Genomic DNA, 27,108 nt, shown 5'->3' with positions numbered 1-27,108 from the left:
CTGGGCTCTCCCTTAGATTCTCAATATCATTCATAACAATGGCTATTCACCAAGTTGATAATGGTCGGCGTGGTTCTGTTGGCAGTTTGCGCGATTGTCACGACTCGATTGCGACACCGGAACGAAATCCACAATTCTACGTTCACCCTATTCCTTCTCCCGTCTATTTGATTTCAGCGCATACCTTACAGTCTCACCTTTCTTCCACGCTCACTGCGACTTCTCAACTAATTCTAGACCACCCCGACCGACTCCATTGAAGTTCCTGATTGCGAAACTTGCCTTGTGCAATCACATCATGAGTCGCCAGATCGTCGTTGCATCATGCTCGCTTGCTCAGTGGGCTCTGGATTGGGAGGGCAATTCTACCCGTATCAAGCAGAGTATCCGCGAAGCGAAAGCTAAGGGTGCTACATTACGAGCCGGACCAGAACTAGAAGTAAGTCATATTTTGTTGAACATGTCTCGCAAGGCTTCTTTCATACCCAGAATATGTCAACGGCAATCTCAACCTCCAACTTTTGCTGTTGAATCGGAGTCTCGTGTCTCAAAAGGCTACCTACATACTAGGTGTTGGGAACGTCTGCTGTACCATTGGTCCCGCTAACAAGAATAGATATGTGGTTATGGCTGTCATGATCACTTCTACGAGGACGAACTATACGCCAATTGCTGGGAAGCACTCACCGGCATCCTTACGGACGAGTGTTGTGACAATATGCTTGTGGACATTGGTATGCCAATCAAGCATCATAACTTCCGATACATCTGGTAAGTAAACTACTTCGTTGCTCCGGTAATCTACTTACAACCCATCAGTAGAGTGATGGCATACAACGGTAGAATTGTCTCAATACGTCCGAAAACAACATTGAGGATTGACGGCAATTATAACGAGTCGAGGTGGTTTACCGCCTGGGATCCCGCTATTCCACCCGAGGTATTCTCCCTACCAGACTTCATCGCGGACGTGCAGGGCACCAGCGTGGTGCCCTTCGGAAGTGCTCTACTCTCCACCCCCGGCGCGTGTATTGGCGCCATTACATCCGACGAGTTGATTGAGCTCGAGAACTTGCTTCCAACAGCCTTGAGCTCGACAAGCGTTGATATTCTGACGGTCTCTGCAGCCAACCACTTCGGTGTCGGAAACTTCGACTCCCTAGTGTCTTCACTGCAAAACATCAGCAAAGACATTGGAGGAGTCATCCTATACTCGAACCAGCATGGTTGCGACGGTGATCAAACCTACTACGACGGTGGCCCGATGATTTTGGTGAACGGAGAGATAGTTTCTCAGGGCCCAAGGTTCTCGGTTCACAATATCGAGGTGGTAACAGCAGTCGTTGATCTGGAAGAGGTACAATCGTATCGGGCGAAACAAGCAGTCTCGGAGCCCCTCGATGATCTCACTACACCCCGTATAGACGTGGCATGCAGTTTGTATCGTCCTGAGCTTGCCACCCTCCGCCCAGACCATCATCATCCTATCGCCCGGGGCCCAAGCTTTCACACTTTGGAAGAAGAGATTGCCATGGGGCCAGCATGTTATATCTGGGTAAGTTATACCCGTACGAACTGGACGCGAGACATATGCTGACTTTGTATCTTCAACTTTGTAGCATTACCTCCGCCGCAGCGAATGCGTCGGCTTTCTAGCGCCACTCAGCGGTGGCATCGACTCTTGCTCGACCTCAGTCATGGTCTTGAGTATGTGCTATCTGGTTTTCGACGCCCTTGAAGACGGAAACGAGGTCGCAGCAGATATCCAGCGCATCACAGGATCAAACGACTGGCTGCCCAAGACCCCTCAAGAGCTCTGCAACCGCATTCTGCACACAGTGTACATGGGCATGTCAGAATGCTCATCCGAAGAGACACGCTCACGAGCGCAGCGTCTCGCAGAAGGTATGGGCGCTCACCACATCAGCATGTGCATCGACACCGTCTACCGAACCGAACGAGACCTTCTGCCCCAGTACACAGGCTTCACTCCCGACTTCCGAGGCTCTCCAGCGGAGAACCTAGCACTCCAAAACCTACAAGCACGTATCCGCTCAACCACAGCATACTATCTCGCCCGCACCTTGCCCGTCATCCGCAATCAGCCCGGCGGAGGCGGCCTCCTCGTGCTGAGCTCCGTCAACGTCGAAGAGTCCCTCAGGGGCAACCTGACAAAGCACGATTGCAGTTCCGCAGACCTCAGCCCCATCGGAAGTATCTCCAAGATCCAACTTCGCTCTTTCATCCGCTGGGCGCGCACAGCCTTCACACTACCGATCCTAGACGAATTCCTCGACGCCATTCCCCGCGCTGAGCTCGAACCCGCTAGCTTCGGTTCATGCGACGACAAGGAAAACGGTATGACACACCAAGAGCTTTTCGTCTTCGCCAAGCTGCGCAGTGAAGAGCGACTGGGGCCCTTCGACATGTTCCAGCGTCTGCTGTGTGATTGGCAAGATAGGAAGAGTGCAAGGGAAGTCGGCGATCTGGTCAAACGGTTCTGGACTTTCTACGGAAGTAACAGGCATAAGATGGCCGCTGTGACGCCGGCAGTCCACGCAGCGGGTTACAGTCCTGATAACAGGTTTGATCAAAGGCCGATGTTGTATCCGCGGTTTGAACACAGTTGGGCGTTCAAGAGGATTGATGGGGTGGTTGATGAGCTGGAGCGTAGAGTCAAGATGGAAGAAGATGAGGAGATACGTTTTGGGGAAGTGGGCTTTGGAGAGGAACCGCGCGTAAAAGCGAGGCTGTAGACATGGGCTCAAGACGATGAGGGTTGATTAGATGAAGGGTCTTACATTATACTTAATCATGTTTATACACGGATTTGTTGTCCTACTCAACCCACCTCCCCCTCTCAACATCCAATTGTACACCCTCCTCTTTCAGCGCTCCCTCAAGCGCACCGTGCCCCTTCCACCCATGACCAATTCTTCCCGTACTGCTTAATCTTCCCAAATCCTTTCCGTTCTTCTCCCTGAAGTAGGCTTTCTGCTCTTCGGTCGGCCCTTTCTTCTTCCACTGCCCGGTCTTTTTATTAAACTGATATCCGTTGTACCAATCCTCGATCAGAGCATCCGATCCATATTCCTCTAGCAGCAGTTCCTCATACGCATATGGGACTTTCACGTTCACGCCTTCGAGTGTGGATTGTCGGAGGGGAAAGATTTGGGTGTTGAGATAGGCGTGGGTATCTTTGACGTACAGTAATGTTTCGTCGTCGAAGTCGTCAGGATCGGATTCGTGGGCTGAGGGATGGGTGCTGGAGTACGGAGAGTTGGCGATGGAATTCTGTTCCGAGGCGGGTGCGACGTGGAGTGTTGTGATGTCAATGTACAGGCCGTTGTTTACATCGATCCAGCGTATGTCGATGTGATTGTAGATGTCTGACGTGGATTTGTTGGTGTAGTTTGGGTTTACCTCTATGAGGTATTTCTTGCCCTGTTTCCTAATGTCTTCTTCCCAGGCCAGACGCTTCGAGCGCGTCTCTGCATCTTCGTTCTGATGCTCCAAGCCGTGCAGGATTCCTTTCTGCTTGACATCCCCCTCCTCGTTGTCCGGCACGAGTTCAAGCCCGAGTTCCCGAGCGTTGAACTGATGAATCGTCATGTTCCACCAAGTACCCAATTCTCGCGCGCCGTCCTCTTCTACGAGGAAATCTAAGTCTTTATCCCACGGCATCAGGCTTCTGCCCCACCACCATCCAAGCAAACATCCATGCATTATCCAAGTTTGTACTCCAATCCTCTCCATCGTGTCGGTGTACGCCTTCAACATAAGCCTGAGATGCCATATACGTTCCTGGAAGGGCACCTCGGACGATGCGAAGCGTCCATCGTAGTGGCTGTTGAATGTGGATTCGTAAAAATATTTGGTCGGCGCGTGCGCGTAGGTATGCCCATTGGAAAAGGAGTTGACCAGGGGCGTGAGGCCGCGGAATGAGCGGAAAGGTGTGCTGCGGCGTTCGAGAGGAAGCGAGGTGCCGAGATGCAGGAAGTGCGTGAGCAGAACCAAAAGTTCTACAGGGAGTCTCATCGTGACTGGGGCCTTGTCGGTATGAAGCGCATTGTTCTACCGTCTCGTTATCGCGGTTCGGGGTATTCTCGATGCAATGTCGATGACGCTATAGCGGGAAAAGATGTTTGTAGCCAAAGTGAAGCATAACAGCGCAACACAGAAGGGTCAAATGAGATTATCGACAAGACGATTGAGTGAGGGTCGCAGCGACCCGTTATCGTGTTTCTACATGGCGAGCGCAGGAGCGGAATTCAATGGGCCAACGCGCAGAGCCAAGGACGATCAAGCACGCGCCAAGACCTCTCACTCGCCCACGCCGCCGGCCTCATTGTTCTAGCCCGCATGGATTTTCTGAGGCTAATCGGCTAGCGTGTCATTCGCAGCTGCTGTGAATGTGGAGCTCGTTCATGCCGATTGCGCGTTCGCAGTCTCATTGTTGATGAGGGCTGCTACTCACGTTGCATCCTGTGTCGTATGGTGTCGTTGTTAATTGAGGCTAAGGGAGTGCAAATGCGGACCAGCCACGTGAAAACGAAGTCTGGCAGGCTAGACTGCGCGTCGTCTAGGCCGGGACCGCACGTGCGATGCCGCGTCGTAACCACACCTCTCGCTGGATATGGCGTACGAGACAGTGATTGAAACACAGCTTTCCGGCGCTGGCCGTAGCATAGCACAGGATCCTCGTACAGAAACTTGATTGTGTTGTCAAGCGCTATTTACCCAGTCGATCATCCCCGCTCTACCACACAATGATGTGCAGGCACGATCCGACGCGCTATTAGCTGGTGAAAGTGCGCTTCGGTCCGCCAAGAGACTCGGGTCCAGAGAAGAAAGACTCCATTATTTTCTTATGGTAACGCTAATGTACGATCTTGAAAGCTGCATAAGAGCATGAAGCTTATAGTCAACTTCGTCGTCATCACGGTCGATCAATATGTTCAGGTATCAAGTTATATGCGGGGTCATTGGTGAGCAACTACCCACAAGTACAGTTCACGAGATGGGCCATAGTATGTGATTATCTGTATTGCATTTCATAGTTCTACAACCACAACAAGTGACCAGCTTTAGGTTGGTTTATACCATAGGAATAAGGACCCAAGCACAAGTTTCCCGTCATCTACACATATCCACATGCGGCACCTCCAAACGTCCTGGTGAAGCTGGGCAAGGAAGAGACAACCTCAACCTCAGATCAGCCTGCCAACAATTTGATAGGGTTCCATCGCTCAGATCCAAACAGGCCCATTGAAAGAACGGACGCCGTTGAGTACGGCTAATTACACTTTCCACCGCTTTTGTTCGTGTGAAGTAAGTATACATTGAGAAAAATAAGACAATCCGGTGCTGGTGTACGCAATGCCGGAGAGACGAAATGGAAAGACAGGCTAGGAACTGTATGTTCATTCATAAGTAAAAACGCCGTGATACGCCGCCCGATGTTGAAACGCCACAATGGGAGAGTGAGCGCTGAATATGCGAAAGTCAGAAAATGAGGGAAGGAGAATCTATCAACAAGCACGTCTGCGGCGCCGGCAAACAGAGCGACAAACAAGGAAACCCAGAAAGCCAGCAATTAAAGGGGTATATTTGCGAAGCGTGGAAAGTCACTCAGATCCCTTTTCGTATTTGACAGGGTGGAACAGCGTGTTGCGCATGCATAACCGGCCGGTGCCGTTTTCCTCTTCTTGTGGGCCACCCTTGTCGTTCTCGCGGGAGCCGAGCCACCTTCGCCACCACTCGGATGAGAAGCCGGCGTTGTAGTAAAAGCTGTTGCCAAGCTGATTGTGCTCGCCCCAGCCAAAAACGCTGTCGGTGGGCTTGGGTGGCTTGTTGAAGGTGCCATCGAGGGCTTCGAGTGGCCAGTTGTGATCAAAGTACACGGGGTGTGCAGCATAGACGGCCTTCAGACCGTGGTGGAAAGCGACGGTTGGAGGCCACATTTCAGGGAACATGTGGTGCTTCATGAGGTATGTTTCGCGATGCATAAGATCCAATAGGCGTTTCGACAGACGCGAAACAGTAATGATGGCGCATCTCCTCGGGGGTTCCGGGAGCTCGAGATCGTAGCCTGTAACGTCGTCGCGGAAAACCCAGTTGGTCTTGGCCGGATCGAAGATTGGGTTGAATGTGATGATGTCCGCATCCTCGCCGACACCCCACTCGTAGTTGTCTTGCGAGTACGAGTGCGGGGGCTCGGTCTCGGGAGGGCTGGGAAGCATGCCAGTGTTTTCGAATTTGGGTGGGCCCCAGACAGGCTTCTCGTCGCTGTTGTAGAGCTCCTCCTCAACCATCTCGGTGAAGTTCTTCCAGGATCCGTGAAGCTCAGGAATGTAGTAGCGAGATGATCGCTCCCACAAACCTTTGCGGGGCTGCTTCTTGGCCCACTCGCCAATCTTGTTGTGGAACTCGTAGTAGTGACCACTGAGACGGAGATCCATCTCCCAGTTCCAGTAGAAGTCGTACTCTGGACGAGCTTGCGCGAACCATTGCATTGCGAAGTGAGCGCTGCGGTAGACAGAGTGAACGGGAGCCTTGGCGTGGTTGTAGACGTTGTTGGGGAACGGCTCTGGGTAGTACATGCGCATCTGTTGCTCGGACCAGAGGGTCGCCATGCCCCAGAACTCTTTGGGGAGGTTGTCTTCGATGACCTTTTGGTAGATCTCTTCCGAAGACCAGATAGGGAGGCTATCGTCCTTGACGTGGAGGAGGAAGTGCACGTCGTACTCGCCTCCGGACTTCAGCGCGAGCTCGTTGATCATGGCGCGCAGAGTGAGGATTTGGTAGTCGCTGTACTTGTAGCCGGTCCAGGTACGGAGAACGTAGGCGTGGCGTGGCACCTTCTTCTTGGCGGGTGCAGTCTCCTCGGTCGTGTTCTTCTTGAAGCGGTGGGCGTTCTTCTCGCGACATCGCTTCATGGCGGACGCCCAGTTGACCTTGCGGTAGTCGACCTTCTTCTCGTAGCTCCAGAGCTTGTCGGCACCGCCCTTCTCAGACTTGCCGTCCATGTCAAGGCCACCTTCATCGCGAGAGTACGAGTAGCCGTAGGGGCCGAGACGACCGAAGCGCTCGAAACACTTCTTGTCGTCAAAGCCAATCTCTTCGTATGAACCAAAGAAGGGCGCAGTCATGTTCTGGGGGATGCCGGGGTAAGCGTAGATGTCGGGGAGGTCGATCTTCTCTTCCTCGTCGAGGTAGCAGGTTTTGACTTCGTCGTGCTCCTTCAGGTACTCGGGCGAGTCAAACTTGTACGGATCGAAAGGCTGTAGCTCCAGCGGCGGCTCCTTGTCCTCCTTGGACATGTGCGGCCACTTGGGCTTGATGTTGTCTTCGGGATTGGGGCTTTGCGAGTACTTGACAAAGTCCTGCTCTGACACCCAGTCGCCGTAGGGAACAAGCGTGCGAACGCCGTTGAAGAAGCCATTTAATCTAGCCGGTTAGTGTGTGGGATGGAGAGAGGTGACTGGATGCTTACCGAGGGTAGTGTTCCCAGTGGTACTGTTTCCGCTCATCGCCTGTCCGTTGCTGTGCGTTCCACCTGTGTCTCCTGTAGATACCCGTGCCGAGCATCGAGGCCAGCAGCACTATCGTCACGGCGAGAGTGATGAGACGCGCGAACGAGAGTCGTGGGCGCTGGAGGCGGTTGGCCCAGGCGGGCTGGCGGTACTTGTTGCCCCATGACTTGCTGCTGAAGAGCGGCAGCGGTGACGAGGCCTGGCTGTCCTGGCCGGGCACCTTTTCGTAGTTGAAGCGCGTTCGGATGAACAGCTTGCCGGGATTGAATCGCGAGGCCATTGTCGAGATTGTGTGTGCGGATGTGCTGTGCAGCGTGTGGGTTGCCTATCGCATCTGCGGCGAGGCTGCGCAAAGGAGGTCGCTCGGCAAGTCGGGATGCAGGTGCGTGGTGTCAACTCGGCGCCGCGAGTGAGGTCGAGAGCAAAGCAGGCACGACACTTGGGACGACAGCGGAGAGTGAAACGAGTGACTGTCCTGGAGACGGAGGCAGGATTCTGGCGATGGCTTGGGCGTTGGGGAGAGAGCGCGGGCTGAGCAGGAGCGACCGACCCTTTTTCCCTCGTTGCTCGCCCCAGACAGCCTAGCGCTGCCTCGCACCTGCCGTCTACTGTAGCGCTAACTTACAAGGGTCAACCACCGACTTCTGGAGCACCACGGCGGGACTGTATAGGCTAGCCCACGCACCGGTGCCACTCCAAGACGTGCAGAACTCTCCAGATACTGCCCATCACAGCCGATCCGCCCCCTCCGCGTCGTCGCAGCGCTCCCACCAGCGACGGCGTGAAGCCTCTGCTGCGTTATCGTCGAGTGCAGCCCGCCACCAAATCAAATGGCGCCCAGCTATCAATTCACTCTATCGGGCCCTGCATGAGCCATGGCAAAGCACACTATGCAACGGCCTGCCCTCCCGCCTCAACAACGTCGAGCGGAGCTTCTATTTTTCTTGACGTCTTGCAACTCTTGACGTACTTGGCTGGGGCCTGCGATGGGTCCTCAATAATGCGACTCTGCACTTCCCCTGCCGCGACACACGCAGCTGAGCGAATGACGAGATCGCGAGATGCTCAAATTCGCCGTTCCCTGACCCCTGGGCGTTCGCAGCGACAAGGTGGCGTTGTCTGTGATTGGCTTGGCCAGCGCCCCTAGGCTTGCATCCGACACCAGCATACGCGTCCTCTTCGAACGGCGCGGGCGGAACAGTCTAGGCTAAAAATACCTCCCCATCGAGCCACCGCGAAGTGGGCTCAGCTCAGCGAGGCAATGAGCGCAGGCAGGGACGCCTGGACAGTTAGCTGCTGATATAATATTGCTGCATCGCCTCCTCATATGCTGAAGCTGTCAATTTGCATGTCACCTGTCCATCGCCTGCAGTCAGTGGTGTTGAGCCATCTCGGCCCCTCTGACAGGCCCCACAGTTCCAATACTCTCTGCTGCTGCAGAACAAGGGCACAACTCCGCCGGAGCACATGGTATCCCACCCGATGACGTTGAACCGTGGATCCCGTCTGAGAGATGTAACCCTCTCCATGCGCACATCATCAGCACGCCGACCGGTCCTCGTTTCCAGGAGCAACAGCGCGGGCGCGTAAGCACCATGCCGAACTGTATTTTCGAGACACCAACTCCAAAACCTGGGGAGTATAGCTTGTGACCACAGCTCGTCGAGGATTCCCGGTAATCGCGGCGAATAATACCACCTATAGTACAGACATCGCGATGCACTTTCGATAACATTCGATAACATGTGCGCACGTCCGCGATACCAACCACCCCGCTACCATCTGCACTTGGTCTCGGGATCAGCTAGCCCGCTTTTCCAACACTTCCCCAAAGCGATTCTGGAACCGAGCGGAGGCCAACGCTCGACGACATCTAGCTCTTGGTGTTTTGTTCGACCGTCGAGAGTCAGCGCATGTTGATCGCGAATCAGGCGCGGTAGTCGACTGGTTAGAGTGACGGCTCCCAGGTGTGTGGGCACAACACGCTAGTCGGCAGAACCACCGCAGATCTTGCTTGCGTGTTTGAGGTGCAAGTGCAACTCGGAACTTGCGTGGCCTTTTACGCGTGCGCCTTTTCTGCAGGATCGAGCTTTGATCAGGAGAACTAGTGGGGACTGAAGGAAGTTACAGCGTTGTGCTAGCAGAGCGCAGCGCCTCTTGGCTTGCGAGAAGGCGCATAGGACTATTGTATGCACCGATAGCGGATAAGCATGACCAAGAAATCTCGGAGGCTTCTGTCCAGGCGACACAAGTGCAACGCGGTTGATGTAAATGTAGTGCGTAGTTGCAGAATGAAGAGAGGCCCAAGCAGGTCGACTTAGCACCCGCATCGATGCGCACTGTCTTGAAGGACGGTCGAAGAAGCAAGTTGCTGTGACTCGTGGACGTATTGAAGGCGCGAGCCGCAAAAGACAAACATGTCATCGTCGATTTTATTAGTGTACCTCCATGTTGGGAATCTCCTTGAAACTGTTAGCCTGTCTGTATCGTCTCATTGACCTCGCTCATCATCACTTGCGCATCTGAAAGCGGACTTGAATCTGTAGTGTCTGGCCCATCAGTAACTTGTGCCTGGTCATCGCGTAACGTAAATTATCCTACTTCAAGTAGAATTTCAAAGATGGCTCGCTGCCCGTGGACGTCGTTAGACATGTGCTTCCTGAATGACGTACGTACAAGAAGAAATTTGGGCGCGCAGGGCACAGTCAATTGCATTGCTCGGTTCTGCAGGCAGGTGAGTGCCTGGAGATGCTGCGAGGCTGCGCCGCCGACGGACCAATCAAGTAGCACTGAAGTCCGAACGGGCCTTCAAATCTCCGACGACCCTTCCACTTTCGACTCATCGCAGCAACCCCACGTTCGTGACTGGAGTATTGTAGCAATTAACTTTCTATCACGACCGCAAAAATGCCTGGAACAAGGGGCCCTGTGCCCGTACCGCTCGAGACTAAAGGCCAAAATCTCACACAAGAAATTCTCGATCTCCTAGACACCAAGGAGCCCCTCCAGAGCAATGAAGATTTCCCCGCAATATCGCAAGCCGAAATCAAGGCTGCGCTGGACAGGCTAGCGAGCCGCTCCATGGTTCAATACAAATCGCTGGACTCAGAGAAAGTTATCCTCACACCAGAATCAGAAGGCATTGTAGCGGATGGCAGTCACGAATTCAGGGTCTGGCAGTATGTCAAGGAGAAGGAGAGAGTCCCAATCGCAGACCTACCTGTACGCATGCTATCATGAATCAATTGAGGACGAGCGACTGATACAACACATAGGACGTCTTCGGAAAGGAAGTTGCGAGTGTAGGGCAGGGTAATGGGTTCAAGAACAAGTGGATAAAGAAAGATGGAAGCGACATTATCCTCCTCCAGACCGAAGAACCGAAAGATCTCAACCGCGAACTACTACAAGGCATCAAAGACACCCAATCCCTCGACGACGCCAAACTCCTCGCTCAGCTGAAGAAGAAGAAGCTCGTCACCGTTACGAAAGTCATCACATACACGATCACAAAGGGGCCCAAGTACGCGAAGGAGATACCAGTAGAACACACAGACTTGACTGTGGAGCTGCTCACGAACGATGCATGGAAGACCGCCAACTTCAAACCCTACAACTTCGCTGCGCTCGGCGCAAACCAAGATTCTGGCGCATTACATCCCTTGAACAAGGTTAGACAAGAGTTCAGGAATATCTTCTTCTCACAAGGCTTCGTCGAGATGCCTACAGGACAGTATGTATTGACCCAGATATCATACTCACATACGACTAATACTCTTTAGCTATGTTGATACTGGTTTCTGGAACTTCGACGCTCTCTTCGTACCACAGCAACATCCCGCTCGCGACATGCAGGACACCTTCTTCGTTTCATATCCACCAAAAGCCGACAAGCCGCGGTTAGACCCTGCGAACGAAGCGACGATGGACCGTATGGAGGCTGGATCAAAACGTCTCTTCTCTACACCCGAGAGCGAAAAGAAGGAAAAGAAGCCCCGAGACTTTGAGAAATACTGGCAAGACGTCAGGAAGGTCCACCAAGAGGGCGCCTTTGGCTCAATAGGATGTTCGTGGTTTCCGGATCCCCTGTTCATTGTGGAAGTATACTAATGCTGTACAGACCGATACCCATGGGAAGAGGATGAATCCCTCCGCCTCGTCCTCCGCACCCACACGACCGCAGTCTCAACATGGGCTCTCCACCGCCTCGCTGAAGACCCACGACCCGCCCGCTACTTCTCCATCGACCGCGTATTCCGTAATGAAACCGTCGACGCAACACATCTTGCCGAGTTCCACCAAATCGAAGGTGTCATCGCAGACTTCGGTCTCACACTCGGTGGCCTCATGCGCTTCCTAGAAGACTTCTTCGCCAACATGGGCCTGACAAACCTCCGCTTCAAACCTGCCTTCAACCCTTACACCGAGCCCAGTATGGAGATCTTCGGGTTCCACGTCGGTCTCGACAAGTGGATCGAAATTGGAAACAGTGGCATGTTCAGGCCGGAGATGCTGGAGCCTATGGGTCTGCCCAAGGATATGCGTGTCTACGGATTCGGACTGAGTCTGGAGAGGCCGACGATGATGAAGTATGGCGTTTCGAATATCAGAGAGCTGTTGGGCCACAAGGTCGATTTGAGCTGGATTCGGGAACAGCCGGCTGTGCGCTTTGACAAGGAGTAGGGTGGTGGAAGAAAAGAAAGTAGACGATGCGCATGACTGTAACGATAGAACGTACTCTGTGCAAATGATATCCAAATCAAGAACAAAATGGCTTTTTGGAGATGAGTTTGTTGTTACTACTTTGCGCAGTCTCCACTATCTTCTGTGCCTCCTTCTTCGGTCACTGATCAGATGACAACACCTCGACGCTGGGAAGTTTGGTCTTTCAAGAAGCTGCTGCGTCGTGCTGCGCTGACCCTGTCACCATGGCTTTCGCCTGTGTGAGCCTCGCGCTTCTTCTGCGCATTGATACTGATCCTCTTGGTATCTTCTGTGTTTCGTTCTCCTCTGATTTCAGTCCAACTCACTCCCAATCCAATACCTCACTCCTTCTCCAAACTACTCTTAACATCCTCCTCAACCATCTTATTCCTCGCACCCTTATATATCCAACTCTCTTCTTGTCCATCACCGCCCCACTTCTTCTTCGCCCATATTAACCCATCCTGACCCAGCCCAAACCCAGCCCCAACAAGCAGACCTAGCCGAATCGTCCTCGCAGCCGTCGAGACAGGGAACTGATGCCACGCACTCCACAACCCACCTGTAACCATGCCCGCCAGCCCACTCGATATGAAATCCCTACTCCCCGCTATCCCCTTGTTTATCCTGCGCATGTCCAATTCATCCACACCCTCCATCTCCTCCATTGTACGTCCCGCGCTCCATGTACCGCGGAACACATCTAGACTCTCTTCTACGATGAAGAAGACGGATGACCATGCTGCGATGTATGCGCCTTTTCTTAATCCCTCAACGATGCCGTAGCGCCACTTATAGTAGTTTTTCGACTTGTGGTACAGGTACCAGCCGGGATTTGAGATGGGCAGGCGGTGCGCGTTTTCGGCGCGGAAGCGCAGGGAGGCCATGTGACCGGCGTTCAGGGAGCCGAGCGTGAAGCCGGAGAGGAAGGAGAGGGAGGTGGTGAGGAGGAGGCGCCGGTCGAAGGGCATGCCTAAGCGGGGTGCGTAGGGGAGGGGTTGTGTAGGCCGTTGGGGTGGTGTTGCGAGCATTTCTGGGGGTGGCATTGTGGATGATGTGGGCGCAGTTGTCGCCATTGTTGAATTGTGGTGCCCTTCGGCGCGCTCTTCGGTCGTGACCTCGCTCAGAAGGTGATTGTTGGCTGAGGTTTGCGACGGGTGCGGAGGTGGTGCGGAGATGCCTCGAGTCCGATTGTCAGGTTGTAAAGAGCACAGAGGATTTGCGAATGATGCGCTTGACACGCTCTCTTAGATGCGCTTAAAGAGATCCAGATGTAAGGTAAGTCTTATGAAACGTGAATATAGATATATGGCGAGGTACAGGTGGTGGGAGCTTGTGAGCGCGACTCGCCAAGATTTCTAGCAAGGGTTCAGGTCGCGCCTTCCCTCCCCGCGAACCCCTCCATTCCTTAGCAACAACACGTCTCTCTCTCTCTTCTCACTACAGCCTCACCCGCAAATACCTGGACATTCCCGTTAAACGCGTATAATACACGTCCAACGACTATACCCTATCCTACTCCACCACCACATCACGATGGCGACACCTTCACCGCAGACCTGGACGCTTCGTCTCAAGGCTCACAAGACCACCGTCATCCTACACGTCGACCCTCTACACACCTTCGATACGATTAAGACATGCCTCTACGACGCTCTACAAGAAACCGACTTCAAAAACCCCGAAACCGGCGAGTCGATACCACTACCTCCATCCGCGTCAGACATCCAGCTCGGTCGGCCAGTGAACATCAACGACGCAACCGAGGGTTTCGAATTAGGAGAATGGGAATATAACATTGGCGAAGAGGAAGAGGAGGGCGGCAAGGGCAAAGGCAAAGCGAAAGCCAGTGGCAGCGCCAACGGTGGAGCGAAGGCGGGCACAGCGAACGTCAAGCAATGTCCTAAGGGCGCTGGGCTGAAAGATGGTGCTGTGTTAGCCTTCCGATGGCCCGGCGACGGCAACTGGGATGGTGAAGATGAGCTCGACGTTGATGAGGGAAGACCTGGAAAGGCTGGAGATATGTGGGGTGTCAAGCTGGCGAGCTTCGAAGATGCGTACGGTGTTGAGAATGAGATGGATGTGGGTGGTAGACCGGAGTTCGAGGGATGAATGAATCTCGACAGTCGTTCAGACGGTGTGCTCACCAGGCATGGCTACAATTCGTTCCTCAGATCTTGCTGGGTTGGAATATGCATTATCTTAGCAAGTGTTTACTTGTCAAGATTTATTAGTATGTATACTGCAAACTGCGACAAGATTCCAGCCACCCATGGTATGCTCCTCGTTCTGCTATCTGGACCGAGCTGATCGGAAAGTAGGAATGAGTACTATGCGTACTCGCCATACACTGTAAGCCACTTCCTTAGCCATTCAGTCGCTGCATTGCTAAGCTCACCTCAGTGAGGTCGTAGCCTATCACGACCACCTTCAGCCTCGTGGCGTATCCAGTTTCGGTCAGCATAGCCCCGCTTCATGCATTGTAATCCTCAAAGCCATCAGCCTTTTCTTCCTTATAACATCAGCTCTTCCATCACCTGCCGTGCTGCTACACGCTGCATCCATCTCGACAAAAGATGGACGTCACGGCCCACCACACAGCGACACAGAACGAGAGCGCTTACTTCAAGCATGATCCTCTCGATCACACTAAGCCGTCGATCCGACTGGTTCACCTGCTCCCATCGCTGTCGCCTACAGGTTACATCCAGTGCTCCATCACGCATGCCACTGTCGATGCCGAGTACATTTGCCTTTCCTACTGGTGGGGAAAACCCGATCCAACGAGCAACATCTTGATCGACGGCAAGGTGTTCGCTATCCGTCAAAACCTCTTTGATTTCCTCGCCATCGCTCGTGATAAATCTGCGTTTGGTACACCTGCCACTCTAGGACCGTACTGGATTGATGCGCTATGCATTGATCAGAGCAATGTTCTCGAGCGTAATCATCAAGTTCGCCAGATGGGAACGATATACGCCTCGGCTAGACACGTCAACGTATGGCTTGGAACCATGACTTCGGACATACTCGCTGTTTTGTTAATAATACAAAAGGGCGAGCCCAACAAAGATGAATGGCGTATGTTTCTTAAAGGCAAATACATGCTCCTCAGACACATCAGATACAACGCATATTGGGATCGCGCATGGATTGTACAAGAGGTGGCGCTTGCTCGACATATATCTGTATGGATGGGTACAGTCCACATCGATTTGGAAACTTTAGAGCGGTGGCTGGGTGTATATTACCTCTCCAATGCCAGTTTCAAGGCCCAGCCGTTTCTCCTACTCTCCTACACTTGGAAACAAGATACCGAGAACAGTGGGACTTTAGTCCACCTGCTGGACCATTTTCGGCACAAGGAATGCTCAGACCCTCGCGATCGTGTTTTTTTCGCTTCTCTCGTTAGTCACTGGGTGTGGCAGAGACCTGGATATCAATTACGATGTCTCACGGGTGGAGCTGGCAGCAGATGTCTTGCGTCGATGTAAGAGCTGCTTCTGTTTCTGTACGGCTATACTGGTCGCACAAGTGTTACAGCTCCAGAGTTCAGATGCTCGTGGCTCGGAGCCCGATGTTCAGTTGCTACCCTGCCTTGAGGTCCCCGTGGTAGGCTTTGGAAGCGGCGAAATTCGATCTGGAAAGCGAGACGTAAAGCATTTTGTGCATTCATCTCCTTGTCTATCATTTCTCTTCACTGGATTCCTAGGTGAAGATGGACAAGTAACTTACTGGGATAATGCGACATACAAGTGGCACTTCTGGCCGGCACGAGAGAATGCCTATGAATACAGACCGACAGATGCTTCTGTTTGTGATCGTTTCATACGTGTTCCACTTCCTCTTTTCGCGACGTTGTTAGAAGAGCCTGTGGAGCTTTGTAAAGGCTCAAAGCTTGGAGGAGGTCATGGGCAAAAGCACATGCAAATCCGTTTTGCTGCCGGCAGTTCTGAAGAGGTTGAGGTTGACGTGCACATCTCTCCTGAAGAACTCCAGGATTACGCTACAGGGATCAACGCTTTGTTTCATAACATAGATTACGAAGCAAAAGTAGACCAATATAGGCCGAACGAGAGAGCTCGCAGCATCCCAAAGAATGGTAGGAGATAAAGGAAGAGCCATCATACGTTGAACAGCCCCCAACCTAGCTTTCTGTGTCGTTGCGTCGTAGCCTGGCTCCCTATGGCATGATTACTCGTTATCCACAGCCGTCTAGCATGTATACCAGACAATATTGACCCCTTCTAAGATTGGCCAAGACTGCACGTGTTCTCATGATCCGTTTCTTTGCCAACAAAGTCAGATACCACCGCCGTGCTTAAATCCTTGCGATTCTTTTTCGTTCATTATTTGCTGTACTGCATGTACATTGGCGAGGATTCAGTCTCACCGTCGTTGTAACGTATTACGATGTCACGCTTGCATGAACTTCGAATAAGGCAGGCGATACGAACAAGATATCAGCACGGTCATCTTCGTTGAGCATATTGTTCGAAAGTGCAATCTACCAAGGTAGATATAGGATATTCATTTTGAAAGGAGTGTGTTACAATTGTATATTACAAGCCAAGAAAAGTGACTAGTGCCATGCTCAAGAAGCATCCAGCAACCATTAAAAGAAAGGATCCGCCAGCGGATCCGAGTGCCATAATCCTTCAGCCTTCGTTCTCGTTGCCCCATACTGGTATGTTGGATACTTGGTGTAAGTCCTGCGTCTCGCGTTAGTGGAATTCCGTGCAGCTGAAGATTTGAGGCGAACAACTGGGATAATACATACGCAGATATTGTAGGTCAAAGCGTGGGTTATGGCGTGCTAAGAGGAAGAGGTCGCCTGAGTTGAAGCACCACCCTGGGAAGAGCCGTCGCCCTGACCACCTCCTCGACGATTTTGAGAGTCCTTCCCGGCTTTTTCAGCTAATTCTCGCATCTCTCGTTCTTTCCGAAGTTGGTCTCTCTTCTCTTTGGCACTATCTGACAATTTCTGCATCTCCTTTGTTTCTTTGTCGTTCGGTACCTTGAGGAATCCGCCGGAATCAGTCATATTGAGTAGTTAAGTCTTGTTTAGTGTAAAGAGCTGTAGGTTTGGTGGTGCTCCGTAGTGATGAAAATGTTCTTTCGGTTCTTGTACTGGATTGGGTTTTTAAAAACGACTGACAACGGGGTCTTTATACGATATCTCTACAGTCATTCTATGTGACTGAGGGAGCCTTTTCTGAGTCCTCCTTTCTCAACCGTCAGTGCACTGCGGTAAGGTAACGAAGTGTCAAACAGTAGCTTATGGCTCAGATCCGACTACCCAAAGCAGCCGTGTACCCACTCTTCAAGCTGAGTCAAAAGGCCTTGCTTCTTCTACGCACCGCTAGGAAAATGTGAAATACATCACCCTCGAGGCATTCTCTGATCTACAGACGTATGGTCTATATCGTAAACAGCGCATGAGAGGACTTTCTCCGTAACTTGCGCCATAGCCGATAGTAAAATGCTGACCTATCTCATGTACACTGCATTACCTCGAGTGGTCCTGGGATTCTGTTAGGGGACATCTTCAGAGTTAAAACACATGTGTGACTGAACTTCCAGGCGTATGGCTCGAACTTCAAGTAACAGATACAACAAGTTCAATCATTGACGCATTCTCGAGCACTTCGGCGTTACTCTCGGAGCAGAAAGTGTTGTGAAGTACGGCGTGGTGACGGTACGGCGGCCCATACACTCATCATTCCCAGGGTAATGACACTCCCGCTTCTACGCTTGACCCACAACAATAGCAAGTCGTCATCGGCTTTTGTTGGTTTCTAGTTCTAGAATCCTTTACCACGGAGTAGCTGAGTGAGAATCGATCAGTTACTGCCCAGGAAGACTTCGTCGAGTTACTTGACCCCACTATTCAGTCAGTGTCCTGAATCATGAGGCCTTAATAGCAGTAACGACTGTCTTTATTATCTAATATTGTTGATCTTAGATGCATCATCCTCGTGTGCTTGAGTACGTCAAACTTGTCGTGTTGTTCCTCAAATGCTTCTCAACCTTATGCGTGCAGTACAGAGTGTATTTTCAGTCAAACAGTAGCTGTACAGTTGCATGATCCACAAGCTACTGGTACTGATAGAGAAGCTTGGTGGCTTCGTACCGCGTCAGTGTGTGGCTATAATGCAGTAACATCTACCGTGCCGCAGTGTTGCATGATCTAACAATGCGCTATGACTTGAATCGATTAAATCTTGGACGTGTCATAGTCGGCCCGAAACGAGGTTTCGCACGTATGCATTGACTTCTACCACATTTAAAGTCCTAGCTACAACACCATTTACTCCACCAGTGCACACTCAAGCCTAAAATTTCCAGCCCTACTTTCAACTATCCAACCGCAGACATGATGTTGTACGATGAAATAGCCCAGGAAGATGCAAAGCTGCTACTCGAGGCATGGGGAAAAAAGCTTGACGCAGCGCAGAAAGAGATCGTTGACTTCGTCATCAAACGAGTGGGAAGTGATGTCGCTGGAGAGTTTGGTGGCTATCTCAAAGGATCCTACAACATCTGTCTGGTCGTCAACGTCAACATGAAGCCCACATACGTGATACGCTTTCCACAGCCGGGAACAACGGCAACACCTTTCCTGGATGAGAAGGTTCGAAATGAAATCCAAGTCATGGAATTGTTGCGCCAGACCACGATACCCCTGCCGAAGGTGTACAGCTGGGGGTTAACCAGCGATAGCCCATCGAATATCGGTCCATTCATCATAATGGAGTATGTTGAAGGCGGACGATTGATCGACGAGATGCAACAGCCTATCAAGACCGACGACGGTGTCGAAATGGATCTCTGGGAAGATTTGGGCAATCCAAGAGTACTTCACGCCTACAGCCAAATAGCTGACTATTTGCTGCAAATCTATCAACTGGACTTCGATGCTGCCGGTTCTATAAGCAGGAGTGGCTCAAATAAGTGGGTAGTTAGCGAGCGGCCCTTGACTGATAATATGAACATCTTGGCCCGGAATATTCCAAATTATCCAACTCAACACTTCCCCGCTACCACCATTTCATCTCCGAGGATGTACTTCCGACAACTTGCCGATCAGCACCTAGCTCATTTGCACACCCAACGTAACGCCGTAGAGAATCGCGAACATGCTAGACGATGTTTCATCGCTCGGCACCGCCTCAAACAGTCTATCGACCAGTACCTATCTACCGCTGCCGATACCAGTCCATTCAAGCTATACTGCTGGGACTTCCATCCATCGAACATGATCGTAGACGAAGAGTTGAACATCAAAGCCGTACTGGACTTTGAATTTTGTACCGTTCTGCCCGCAGAGCTCTCCCACGATCCGCCATGGTGGCTTACAATACTGCGACCCACTACTTGGATTGACAACGACTTTGATTTTGGAGCATTGAAGGCGAGGCTCGAGCCGCACATCAAACAGTTCTTACAGGTGATGGAGAAGAAGGAGAAAGAAAAGGGTGGGTCGGTGGCACTACTATCCGCCCGCATGCGAGACTCATGGGCATCTAACAAATTTTGGTTCAACCTCGCCATGAGTGACAGCTGGAGTATTGATGCTGTGTATTGGGCTGCGCTGCATAAGCCAGGTGATGAGGTGCTAGACAATGTTCTGAAGGGCGAGATGGAGGCATTTGTGGAGATGAAGATGGAGCAGTTGGATGCATATAACGCGGAGTGTAAGGAACGTGGACTTTGAGACCCGGAGAGTATACGGGGATGGACTGCGAGTTGGGCTTTGAGTAAGCGCCCGCTCGAAGCGTGTTTTTGCGAATCTGCTTGGGTGCTTGGCGACAGTGAGAATGATGCAGCCGATACAACTCGGCTCTTCGTTAGTCTCATCGTCTAGAATTCGATTCCCCGCATCCCAGCTTCCATCAAACATGCTGTTTAAATTTAAGGTGCGGGCCGGAAAGCGTCCTGAAGTCCCCATGATCATTTTGTTACACTAGTTATTGTGACTACCTAGGTAGGTTAGCATGGTTCCTGTCATCCCGACAGCGAGCCAATGGCAAAGTCGACGATATAGAGGACTACGATGGATGCGGCAAACGACCGAAGCGCTTTACATTGTTCAGTAATAGTTTGTATAAAAGACGGAGGCACTATGGTAGCGGGTGCCCGGAGCGGGTTGATGCAGCTAACGGGTAATGTTCCACGAATCTGGGGTACGGTACTTGTGGGCTACATGGGTATGAGCCGGATGTGCTAATGCCATGCGGCTCGCGAAACTCGTGAACGTGATTAAGCGGACATCGTCGTTCTTCTTGGGACCTGCCCATGTGGTCAGTCGAGCGCTACAGGGTACCTACATGCCGACTTCGATCCAATGAAGTTCAATACAGCCCAACATCCATGTGCGTCCCGGGAGATTGCCTACAACCGAGAACAAGAGATCGTCGCGTCCATCGAGGCCATCGAAGATCCGCTAATCATGCGATGTTGGAGGGAAACGTGTATATAGCCAGGAAAGATGAACTTCCAAATGCCCTTCACTAGGTCAGTCAATCGCACACGATTCGATCTCTACTTCTTTTCTCTCCAAGACCTTTCGAGAGACAAATCTATCAACCATGTTGTCCAAGATTGCATCTCTTCTCGCTCTTGTGGCCAGTGCAAATGCACATGGCTATCTCTCTTCTCCTATGAGCAGGACTGGTCTGAATGCCCAGGTAAGTTATGGCGTCCAGTTGGGGACATTAGAGGTATACCCCGTGCAGCCGTTAACACGTTACAGTCTGGCGCTGATACATGCCCGGAATGTACCATCCTCGAACCTGTTACAGCGTGGCCTGACCTCGACGCCGCAGCGGTGGGTCGCTCAGGCCCTTGCGGCTACAATGCCCGCGTATCCGTCGACTACAACCAGCCCGGTCCTCGCTGGGGTTCGCAACCTGTCATCACCTACAAATCCGGTGATGTTGTCGATGTACAATGGTGCCTCGATGCCAATGGTGACCATGGTGGCATGTTCAGCTACCGCATCTGCCAGAATCAGGCTCTTGTAGACAAACTTCTGACGCCTGGGTACCTTCCTACGGAGGCCGAGAAGCAGGCTGCTGAAGACTGCTTCGAGGCTGGTGAGCTGAAGTGCACTGATGTCGCTGGACAGACGTGTGGCTACAACTCTGACTGCCAAGAGGGTCAGCCTTGCTGGAGGAATGACTGGTTCACATGTGAGTACATCTCAACATCTCGGGATAGTAACGCGATACTGACACTAAGTAGGCGGTGGCTTCAATGATGGCTCAAAATGCAGGAGCGTCGACAACGCACCACTCAATTCGTGCTACACCAGCATCGCAGGCGGATACACAGTCAGCTCAAAGATCAAGATCCCCAACTACTCAAGCAACCACACGCTGCTGTCGTTCAAGTGGAACTCGTTCCAAACACCGCAGGTTTATCTGACTTGCGCAGACATCAAGATTACTGGCAGTGGCTCAGGTGGCTCACCCCCACCGGCTTCGAGCAAGGCTCCCGCGTCTTCGACGAAGGCGACTTCAACCTCGACGGCGGCACCTACTGGGTGCGCATCGCCTGTATCCACAGTAGCTGTGACGTTCAACTCGAAGACCACGACATCGTTCGGCCAGACTGTCAAGATCGTTGGTTCGATTGCCCAGCTCGGCAGCTGGAACGCAGCGTCTGCGCCTGCGCTATCTGCGAGTCAATACACCACCGCAAACCCGCTTTGGTCGACAAAGATCAACCTCCCGGCTGGTGTCAGCTTCGAATACAAGTTCATCAAGGTCGAAAGCAGTGGTACCGTGACCTACGAGTCAGGTGCTAACCGCGTGTATACCGTGCCGAAGGGGTGCTCGAGCGCGGCCACCGTTGCTAATACGTGGAAGTAGAGCCGCAGGTTCCGGAGAGAGAACGAATGTTGTTTGCTTTCTTGGTCGTATTAGAACGGCATGGAATGTGTTGGTTGTTCAATGTAGCAGATAATGCCAAACACTTGCTGCAACCCGTCACGCCCACCGACAGCGCTCGCGATAATTGATTATGTAGATGCCCCAGAAGGCTTCAAATTTCAATGGAAGAACCCTAGGTTCGAGGCGCATAATCTTCGTCGTGAGATATGAGGATGGTAGGTTTTCGCAATGGCTGGCGACTGCCACGCCGTGACGCGACATCCTGACGTGACAACACTAGACTGAAATCAGGCTAGCGCTTGTTGACACCAGCCATCGACACGAAACCGCTGCCTCCCCTACTCAAACCCTCGCATTACCCTCGACCCTTGCATTTTACGTATAGCTGCCTTTCGAATCGCGTACTTTGATATCACAGACACACACCGCGTACATAATTGTCGATCTCAATGAAGACCGAATTTGACAAAATCGCGGAGGAGGCTGGGAATGCTGAGCTCGCGGCTTGGGCTGCGAAGGTAAAAGCCGCGAACGAAGAGATAGTCACTTTTGTAGGCCAGAAGCTGAGGACCAATGTTCCAGGAGAATTTGTCCAATACCTTCAAGGTTCATACAATGTCAATCTTGTCATAAGTTTCGGCACAGAAGACACAGTAATCATTCGTTTCCCGAAACGGGGGATAACTGCCGCCAAGTTTCTCGAGGAAAAGGTCAGGAATGAAGTTCGGTTTCTAGAGTATCTGGCTGAAAAGACTGTCATACCTGTCCCCAAGATACGTGACTGGGGAACGGCTAAGGAAAGTCCTTCTCAGCTTAGTCCATATATCATCATGGATTATATTGAGGGCACAGAGCTGTCGGAACTCTTGCAGCAGCTTCAAGACGATCACAAAGAAGCAGAAGTTGATCTTGTATATGAGCAGATAGCCGACTACATGCTCCAGATTTCGCGACTGCACTTTTCGGCCATTGGACCTGTCAACAAGGATACGTCGGGAGCGTGGACGGTGACTGACCGTCCCCTCACCACAAACATGAACAACCTAGCTTCTGTCGTTACAGACTACCCGGTAGATCAGTTTCCTAAAGTCGCGTTCACCAGCACCCAAGCCTTCCTTCATTACCGTGCTGACGAGAATTTGCTTCATCTCCAAGTTCAGCGAAACCTTGCACATAGTACTCAGGATGCGGAAAAATGCTTCATCGCACGCCACAGATTCAAACAGTTGATTGAGCGATTCTACCCTCCATCGGAAGCCGACAACGGCCCATTCATACCGTATTGCCATGACTTACGTCCCAAGAACATGCTCGCTAGGTACGAGGAAGGATCACTGAAGATCGTAGCGGTCCTGGATTTTGAGTATGTGAATACCATGCCTGCTCAATTCGCTTATGACCCACCATGGTGGCTCGCCATGGTCAGTCCTGGCCTTATGCTCGAGAAATTCGCCCTGGAAGACTTCGAAGCCTTATACGTACCACGTTTAGAACAATTCCTCCGAGCCATGGCGAGGGCTGAGGCGAAGCAGAAACCAAGTCAGCAGAAAGAAGCAATCTCTCTGGCTAGTCGCATGCTAGACTCTTGGGCGTCAAAGAGGTTCTGGTTCAACCACGGAATCAGGAAAGGCTGGGATGTTGACGTGGTATACTGGAGCGCCCTTCATGAACCGGGAGATGAGGAGCTTAGCGGGGACTTGGAAAGGGAGATGAGTTTAATTGCTGAAAAGAAGATGGAGCAATTGGCTGCGTACGAAGCCGAGTGTGACGCACGTGGGATAGCGCAAAGCGGCTGATATAGCAAAGAGAACTGTAGTGATTGGGTTTTTCGTTATGCAAGCGTATCCATGATCTGTTTAGGTTCTCAAAGGTGTTTGTGTAGTCAAAAAGTAGGTCCAAAATATCTATCATCTTGGAACCACTTTTTGACCACACAGACACCTTTGAGCCAACGCATCCATGACCTCCTCAGTTACTGTCATTTTGAAAACGCCACCAAACGCCTCGCCATGCTGAACTCCCAATGCGAACTAAGGCAAACATCCCCCATATCCCTGCGCTAAACACACTGCTCTGCAGCCGAGTCACATACTTCATACTCACAGCCGTCTCCCCCTGTTGTCTTCACTAGGACTGACAGTCCCACTTCCGTTCATCGACCTATAGCCATTCGCTCCTTGACTTCCACTGGCAGCTGGCATAAGCGACTCTCTTGCTTCCTCAGCCTCCTCTTCAATGTTCTCCCTTTGGATCCTATGGCTCTTTCGCCACACAAACGCCACAAGGGCTAGACCGACGAGCAGCGCCAGGCTAAGCAAGATGACGTTGATAGGTACAGGGTCATTCTTGAAGGTCTTGTGTGTAGCGGCGTCGAGAGCAGATTGAGAGAAGTTGAGGACACCAGCGAGACAGATGATGAGGCCGTAAACTTTTCCGAAGGTAGCGAAACCGAAGACTTTGGCGGAGTAGTCGCTGGCAGAAATGTTAGCAAGTAGCTTGAGAGTGAGGACGGGACAACTTACGAGACTGCGGTGTAGTACAAAGGTCGGTAGAGCACGAAGAGGACAATGTTCGCATAAGCGGCCCATGTCTCCGGAATCACGCCTAGCACACCAATTGTGGTAGCAACGGTGACGAGCAGCGCCATCGTAAAAGTAGTGCTTGTGTTGTCGAGAAGCAGACCAATGAACGGTACAGACAGTACTCCACCAACTGGAAGCGCGACATCGAAGAAGTTGTTGATTTCGACAGCCTTCTCGTAGTCATGGAACAGGTACGTGTATTGCGTCCGAATCGTGGCAACGAAGTAGTTGATACGCGTCATCTGCAGCACGGTGAACAGCGTGATGAGAATGAACCAGGGCGTGCGGATCTGCTGGCTGGCGGTGCGACCGTGTAGCGCACCCCACACACCTGAAATGTTCTTCTTCTTGTCTTCTTCTTGTGCCTGCTTCTGACCATCTTTTGTGCCAAGCAAAGACGTAATCTCGCTAACAATGCTATCGCGGTGTGCTCGTCGCGCATCTTGGAGGCTTCGAACAGTTGCTGCGTCTTCAATCTCGTCGTCTGAGTCGTGGATGACCTGCTCTTCCTCCGCACTAGTGACGAGTTCACCAACCGTCTTGTACGATACCGATGGCATGAAGAGAATCTGAACTGCGAGGATAAATGCTGGGACGATTAGGTAGATAAGGAAGAACTTCTTGATCGAGAAGTTGCCATCTGTGCCTTGGTAGATGAGTCGGTACATCAAGAAGATCGCGCTCGAGGTGTCGAAAGCTCCAGTCAAAAGCGCCAAGATGAGTCCAGAGTATTGCGGAAACGTGTTGCTAAGCTGGAACGACGAGATGAAGATGAATGGTCCACCCAGCGCCATGAACAAGTATCCAGGGATAAACGCGTCGAAAGGCAGTTCCTTTGCGAATGCGAAGAGCAATGCGCCAATCGTTATAGATATCGCACCAGTTACTCCGCATACGCGTGGTCCGAAGCGATCGAGGATGGTACCGACGGGAAGCGCGACGACGTTCGTAGAGACGGCAGCGATCGTGAACATGAGGTTGAGCCGGAGCTCCTGCTCGTAGCAGACGTGTACATCCTGATCCAGCTCTTCTTTGGTGCAGTAATCTCTGTAGACACCTTCTTCGAGAAGTACGGGTTTTATCGCGGCGTAACCGAAGACGACACCGGCGGCGAAGAGGCAGTAGATAACGGCGAAGAAGACCTGGACTACGCGACGTTAGCTTCTGTACACCCATGCCGTGTATCATGATACATACGCAGTCTTTTCCACCTAGGCACTTCGAATGCGCCTATCGTTGGCTCTACGTACACTTCGCCCGTTTGCTCCGTCCAGGTGCCGACTGGGTTGAAGCTCATCTTCCGGTGCCTAGAGTCCGGGCTCGCCTCTCTACTCCACGGCTCATGCTCCTCCATCGATGTCACTCGTTGCGTGAGCGACATGCTGGGCTAATATCTCCCCCTTTTCCAGAATAATAAAATATGGATAAGTCGTCTCAGGAATATGGCAAAAAGTAGCTGTCTTGAAGATCTCCGGCTCGCGTTCAAAGATTATCCGGGGATGACGTCGTACCGACGAAGCTGAGGTCCCTCAGAGAAGCAATTGGCCAACCAAACTACCTCAACAAGAACCGCGATCTCAAAGCCCGCGGATGGATATTCCCGTGGCACTGGAAAAGATGGGAATCAGGGTTCTATATACACAAGCACGGCGTCGAATGGCGTAAAGCGGGGACTAAATGGCCTGCAGCCGGGTGCATGAAGGCGCTGACAATCCGACGCGCTGGTTCGCGCGTGATCACCAAATGCTCGGCTTTTAGGATTTCCATTACGAAAACCACCACGTGCGAGCCATTTACATGGAGGCTATGCGCTCATTCAGACGATCTGCATCGAGTCTTACGGTCATCATTCACATTCGCGCACGTCGTGAAGTCGCGATGTTTTGCAGCTCGTTGGTGAGGCTTGCTTCACGCGACAGCCAATGAACGCGCGAGTCAGCCGCGGACAGGGAGCTTTGGTAACCGTGCAGATGGGATGGCATCAAATTTTCCTTTTCACCACCTCCGCCTGTTCGCTGAACGCCGATACACGATGGACGCCTCCTGCGGGCGTTTCCCGATGCAGTAATTTCGAAACTTGCGAGAACGAATGCGATTGCAGAAATTTCTATCGGTTTGCAAGGGGTGGAAGTATGCATCTCCGTCGGACAAGTCTAGATCTCCATGGTATATACTTGGCTGTCGTTCCTATGTCCCCTGGGGTTCCCAGGATCATGCCGTTCAAGTGCTATACTCGTGCTGACATCCTGGGCTCTGAGACTGGCATGCCTAGGTTTGCAATAGCCGGTGCAGCCGACCATCTAAGCTAGCCGATCATCATTGCGAATATTGCTATCATGTGTATACCACCAGTTGAAGTGATAGTGATGCACACTCGCTGTAACAGGTGGT

The 27,108-nt window shown here is 52.0% G+C and overlaps 10 protein-coding genes across 10 annotated transcripts; 6 read left to right on the top strand and 4 right to left on the bottom strand.

The window, feature by feature from the left end:
- Positions 1-298: 298 nt before the first annotated feature.
- Positions 299-2,756, top strand: J4E93_003009 (uncharacterized protein; the record flags this gene model as incomplete). Its single annotated transcript, XM_049340949.1, has 4 exons — positions 299-439; positions 617-771; positions 820-1,555; positions 1,620-2,756. 4 exons carry the CDS (start codon positions 299-301, stop codon positions 2,754-2,756), a joined length of 2,169 nt encoding a protein of 722 aa, XP_049201831.1.
- An 82-nt stretch (positions 2,757-2,838) lies between these two features.
- On the bottom strand, positions 2,839-4,038 carry J4E93_003008 (uncharacterized protein; the record flags this gene model as incomplete). The annotated part of the gene is made up of 1 exon (XM_049340948.1): positions 2,839-4,038. One exon carries the CDS (start codon positions 4,036-4,038, stop codon positions 2,839-2,841), a length of 1,200 nt encoding a protein of 399 aa, XP_049201830.1.
- Positions 4,039-5,627: 1,589 nt separating this feature from the next.
- On the bottom strand, positions 5,628-7,815 carry J4E93_003007 (uncharacterized protein; the record flags this gene model as incomplete). Its single annotated transcript, XM_049340947.1, has 2 exons — positions 5,628-7,449; positions 7,496-7,815. The coding sequence occupies 2 exons, from the start codon at positions 7,813-7,815 to the stop codon at positions 5,628-5,630; spliced, it is 2,142 nt and encodes a 713-aa protein (XP_049201829.1).
- Positions 7,816-10,442: 2,627 nt separating this feature from the next.
- On the top strand, positions 10,443-12,218 carry J4E93_003006 (uncharacterized protein; the record flags this gene model as incomplete). Its single annotated transcript, XM_049340946.1, has 4 exons — positions 10,443-10,757; positions 10,811-11,268; positions 11,318-11,601; positions 11,656-12,218. 4 exons carry the CDS (start codon positions 10,443-10,445, stop codon positions 12,216-12,218), a joined length of 1,620 nt encoding a protein of 539 aa, XP_049201828.1.
- A 362-nt stretch (positions 12,219-12,580) lies between these two features.
- J4E93_003005 (uncharacterized protein) lies at positions 12,581-13,315 on the bottom strand (the record flags this gene model as incomplete). The annotated part of the gene is made up of 1 exon (XM_049340945.1): positions 12,581-13,315. The coding sequence occupies one exon, from the start codon at positions 13,313-13,315 to the stop codon at positions 12,581-12,583; it is 735 nt and encodes a 244-aa protein (XP_049201827.1).
- Positions 13,316-13,775: 460 nt separating this feature from the next.
- On the top strand, positions 13,776-14,351 carry J4E93_003004 (uncharacterized protein; the record flags this gene model as incomplete). Its single annotated transcript, XM_049340944.1, has 1 exon — positions 13,776-14,351. One exon carries the CDS (start codon positions 13,776-13,778, stop codon positions 14,349-14,351), a length of 576 nt encoding a protein of 191 aa, XP_049201826.1.
- Positions 14,352-18,615: 4,264 nt separating this feature from the next.
- On the top strand, positions 18,616-19,956 carry J4E93_003003 (uncharacterized protein; the record flags this gene model as incomplete). The annotated part of the gene is made up of 1 exon (XM_049340943.1): positions 18,616-19,956. One exon carries the CDS (start codon positions 18,616-18,618, stop codon positions 19,954-19,956), a length of 1,341 nt encoding a protein of 446 aa, XP_049201825.1.
- An 874-nt stretch (positions 19,957-20,830) lies between these two features.
- On the top strand, positions 20,831-22,114 carry J4E93_003002 (uncharacterized protein; the record flags this gene model as incomplete). Its single annotated transcript, XM_049340942.1, has 3 exons — positions 20,831-20,929; positions 20,995-21,433; positions 21,486-22,114. The coding sequence occupies 3 exons, from the start codon at positions 20,831-20,833 to the stop codon at positions 22,112-22,114; spliced, it is 1,167 nt and encodes a 388-aa protein (XP_049201824.1).
- Positions 22,115-22,584: 470 nt separating this feature from the next.
- On the top strand, positions 22,585-23,931 carry J4E93_003001 (uncharacterized protein; the record flags this gene model as incomplete). The annotated part of the gene is made up of 1 exon (XM_049340941.1): positions 22,585-23,931. One exon carries the CDS (start codon positions 22,585-22,587, stop codon positions 23,929-23,931), a length of 1,347 nt encoding a protein of 448 aa, XP_049201823.1.
- Positions 23,932-24,234: 303 nt separating this feature from the next.
- Positions 24,235-26,071, bottom strand: J4E93_003000 (uncharacterized protein; the record flags this gene model as incomplete). Its single annotated transcript, XM_049340940.1, has 3 exons — positions 24,235-24,607; positions 24,658-25,864; positions 25,915-26,071. The coding sequence occupies 3 exons, from the start codon at positions 26,069-26,071 to the stop codon at positions 24,235-24,237; spliced, it is 1,737 nt and encodes a 578-aa protein (XP_049201822.1).
- Between the last annotated feature and the right edge of the window lie 1,037 nt (positions 26,072-27,108).

The sequence above is a fragment of the Alternaria ventricosa genome, assembly GCF_023758065.1.
Source record: "Alternaria ventricosa strain BMP 2768 chromosome Unknown scaffold_4, whole genome shotgun sequence".
Lineage (NCBI taxonomy): Eukaryota > Fungi > Ascomycota > Dothideomycetes > Pleosporales > Pleosporaceae > Alternaria > Alternaria ventricosa.
Note: the sequence above shows the minus strand (reverse complement) of the source record. Positions and strands in the feature narration are given on the sequence as shown.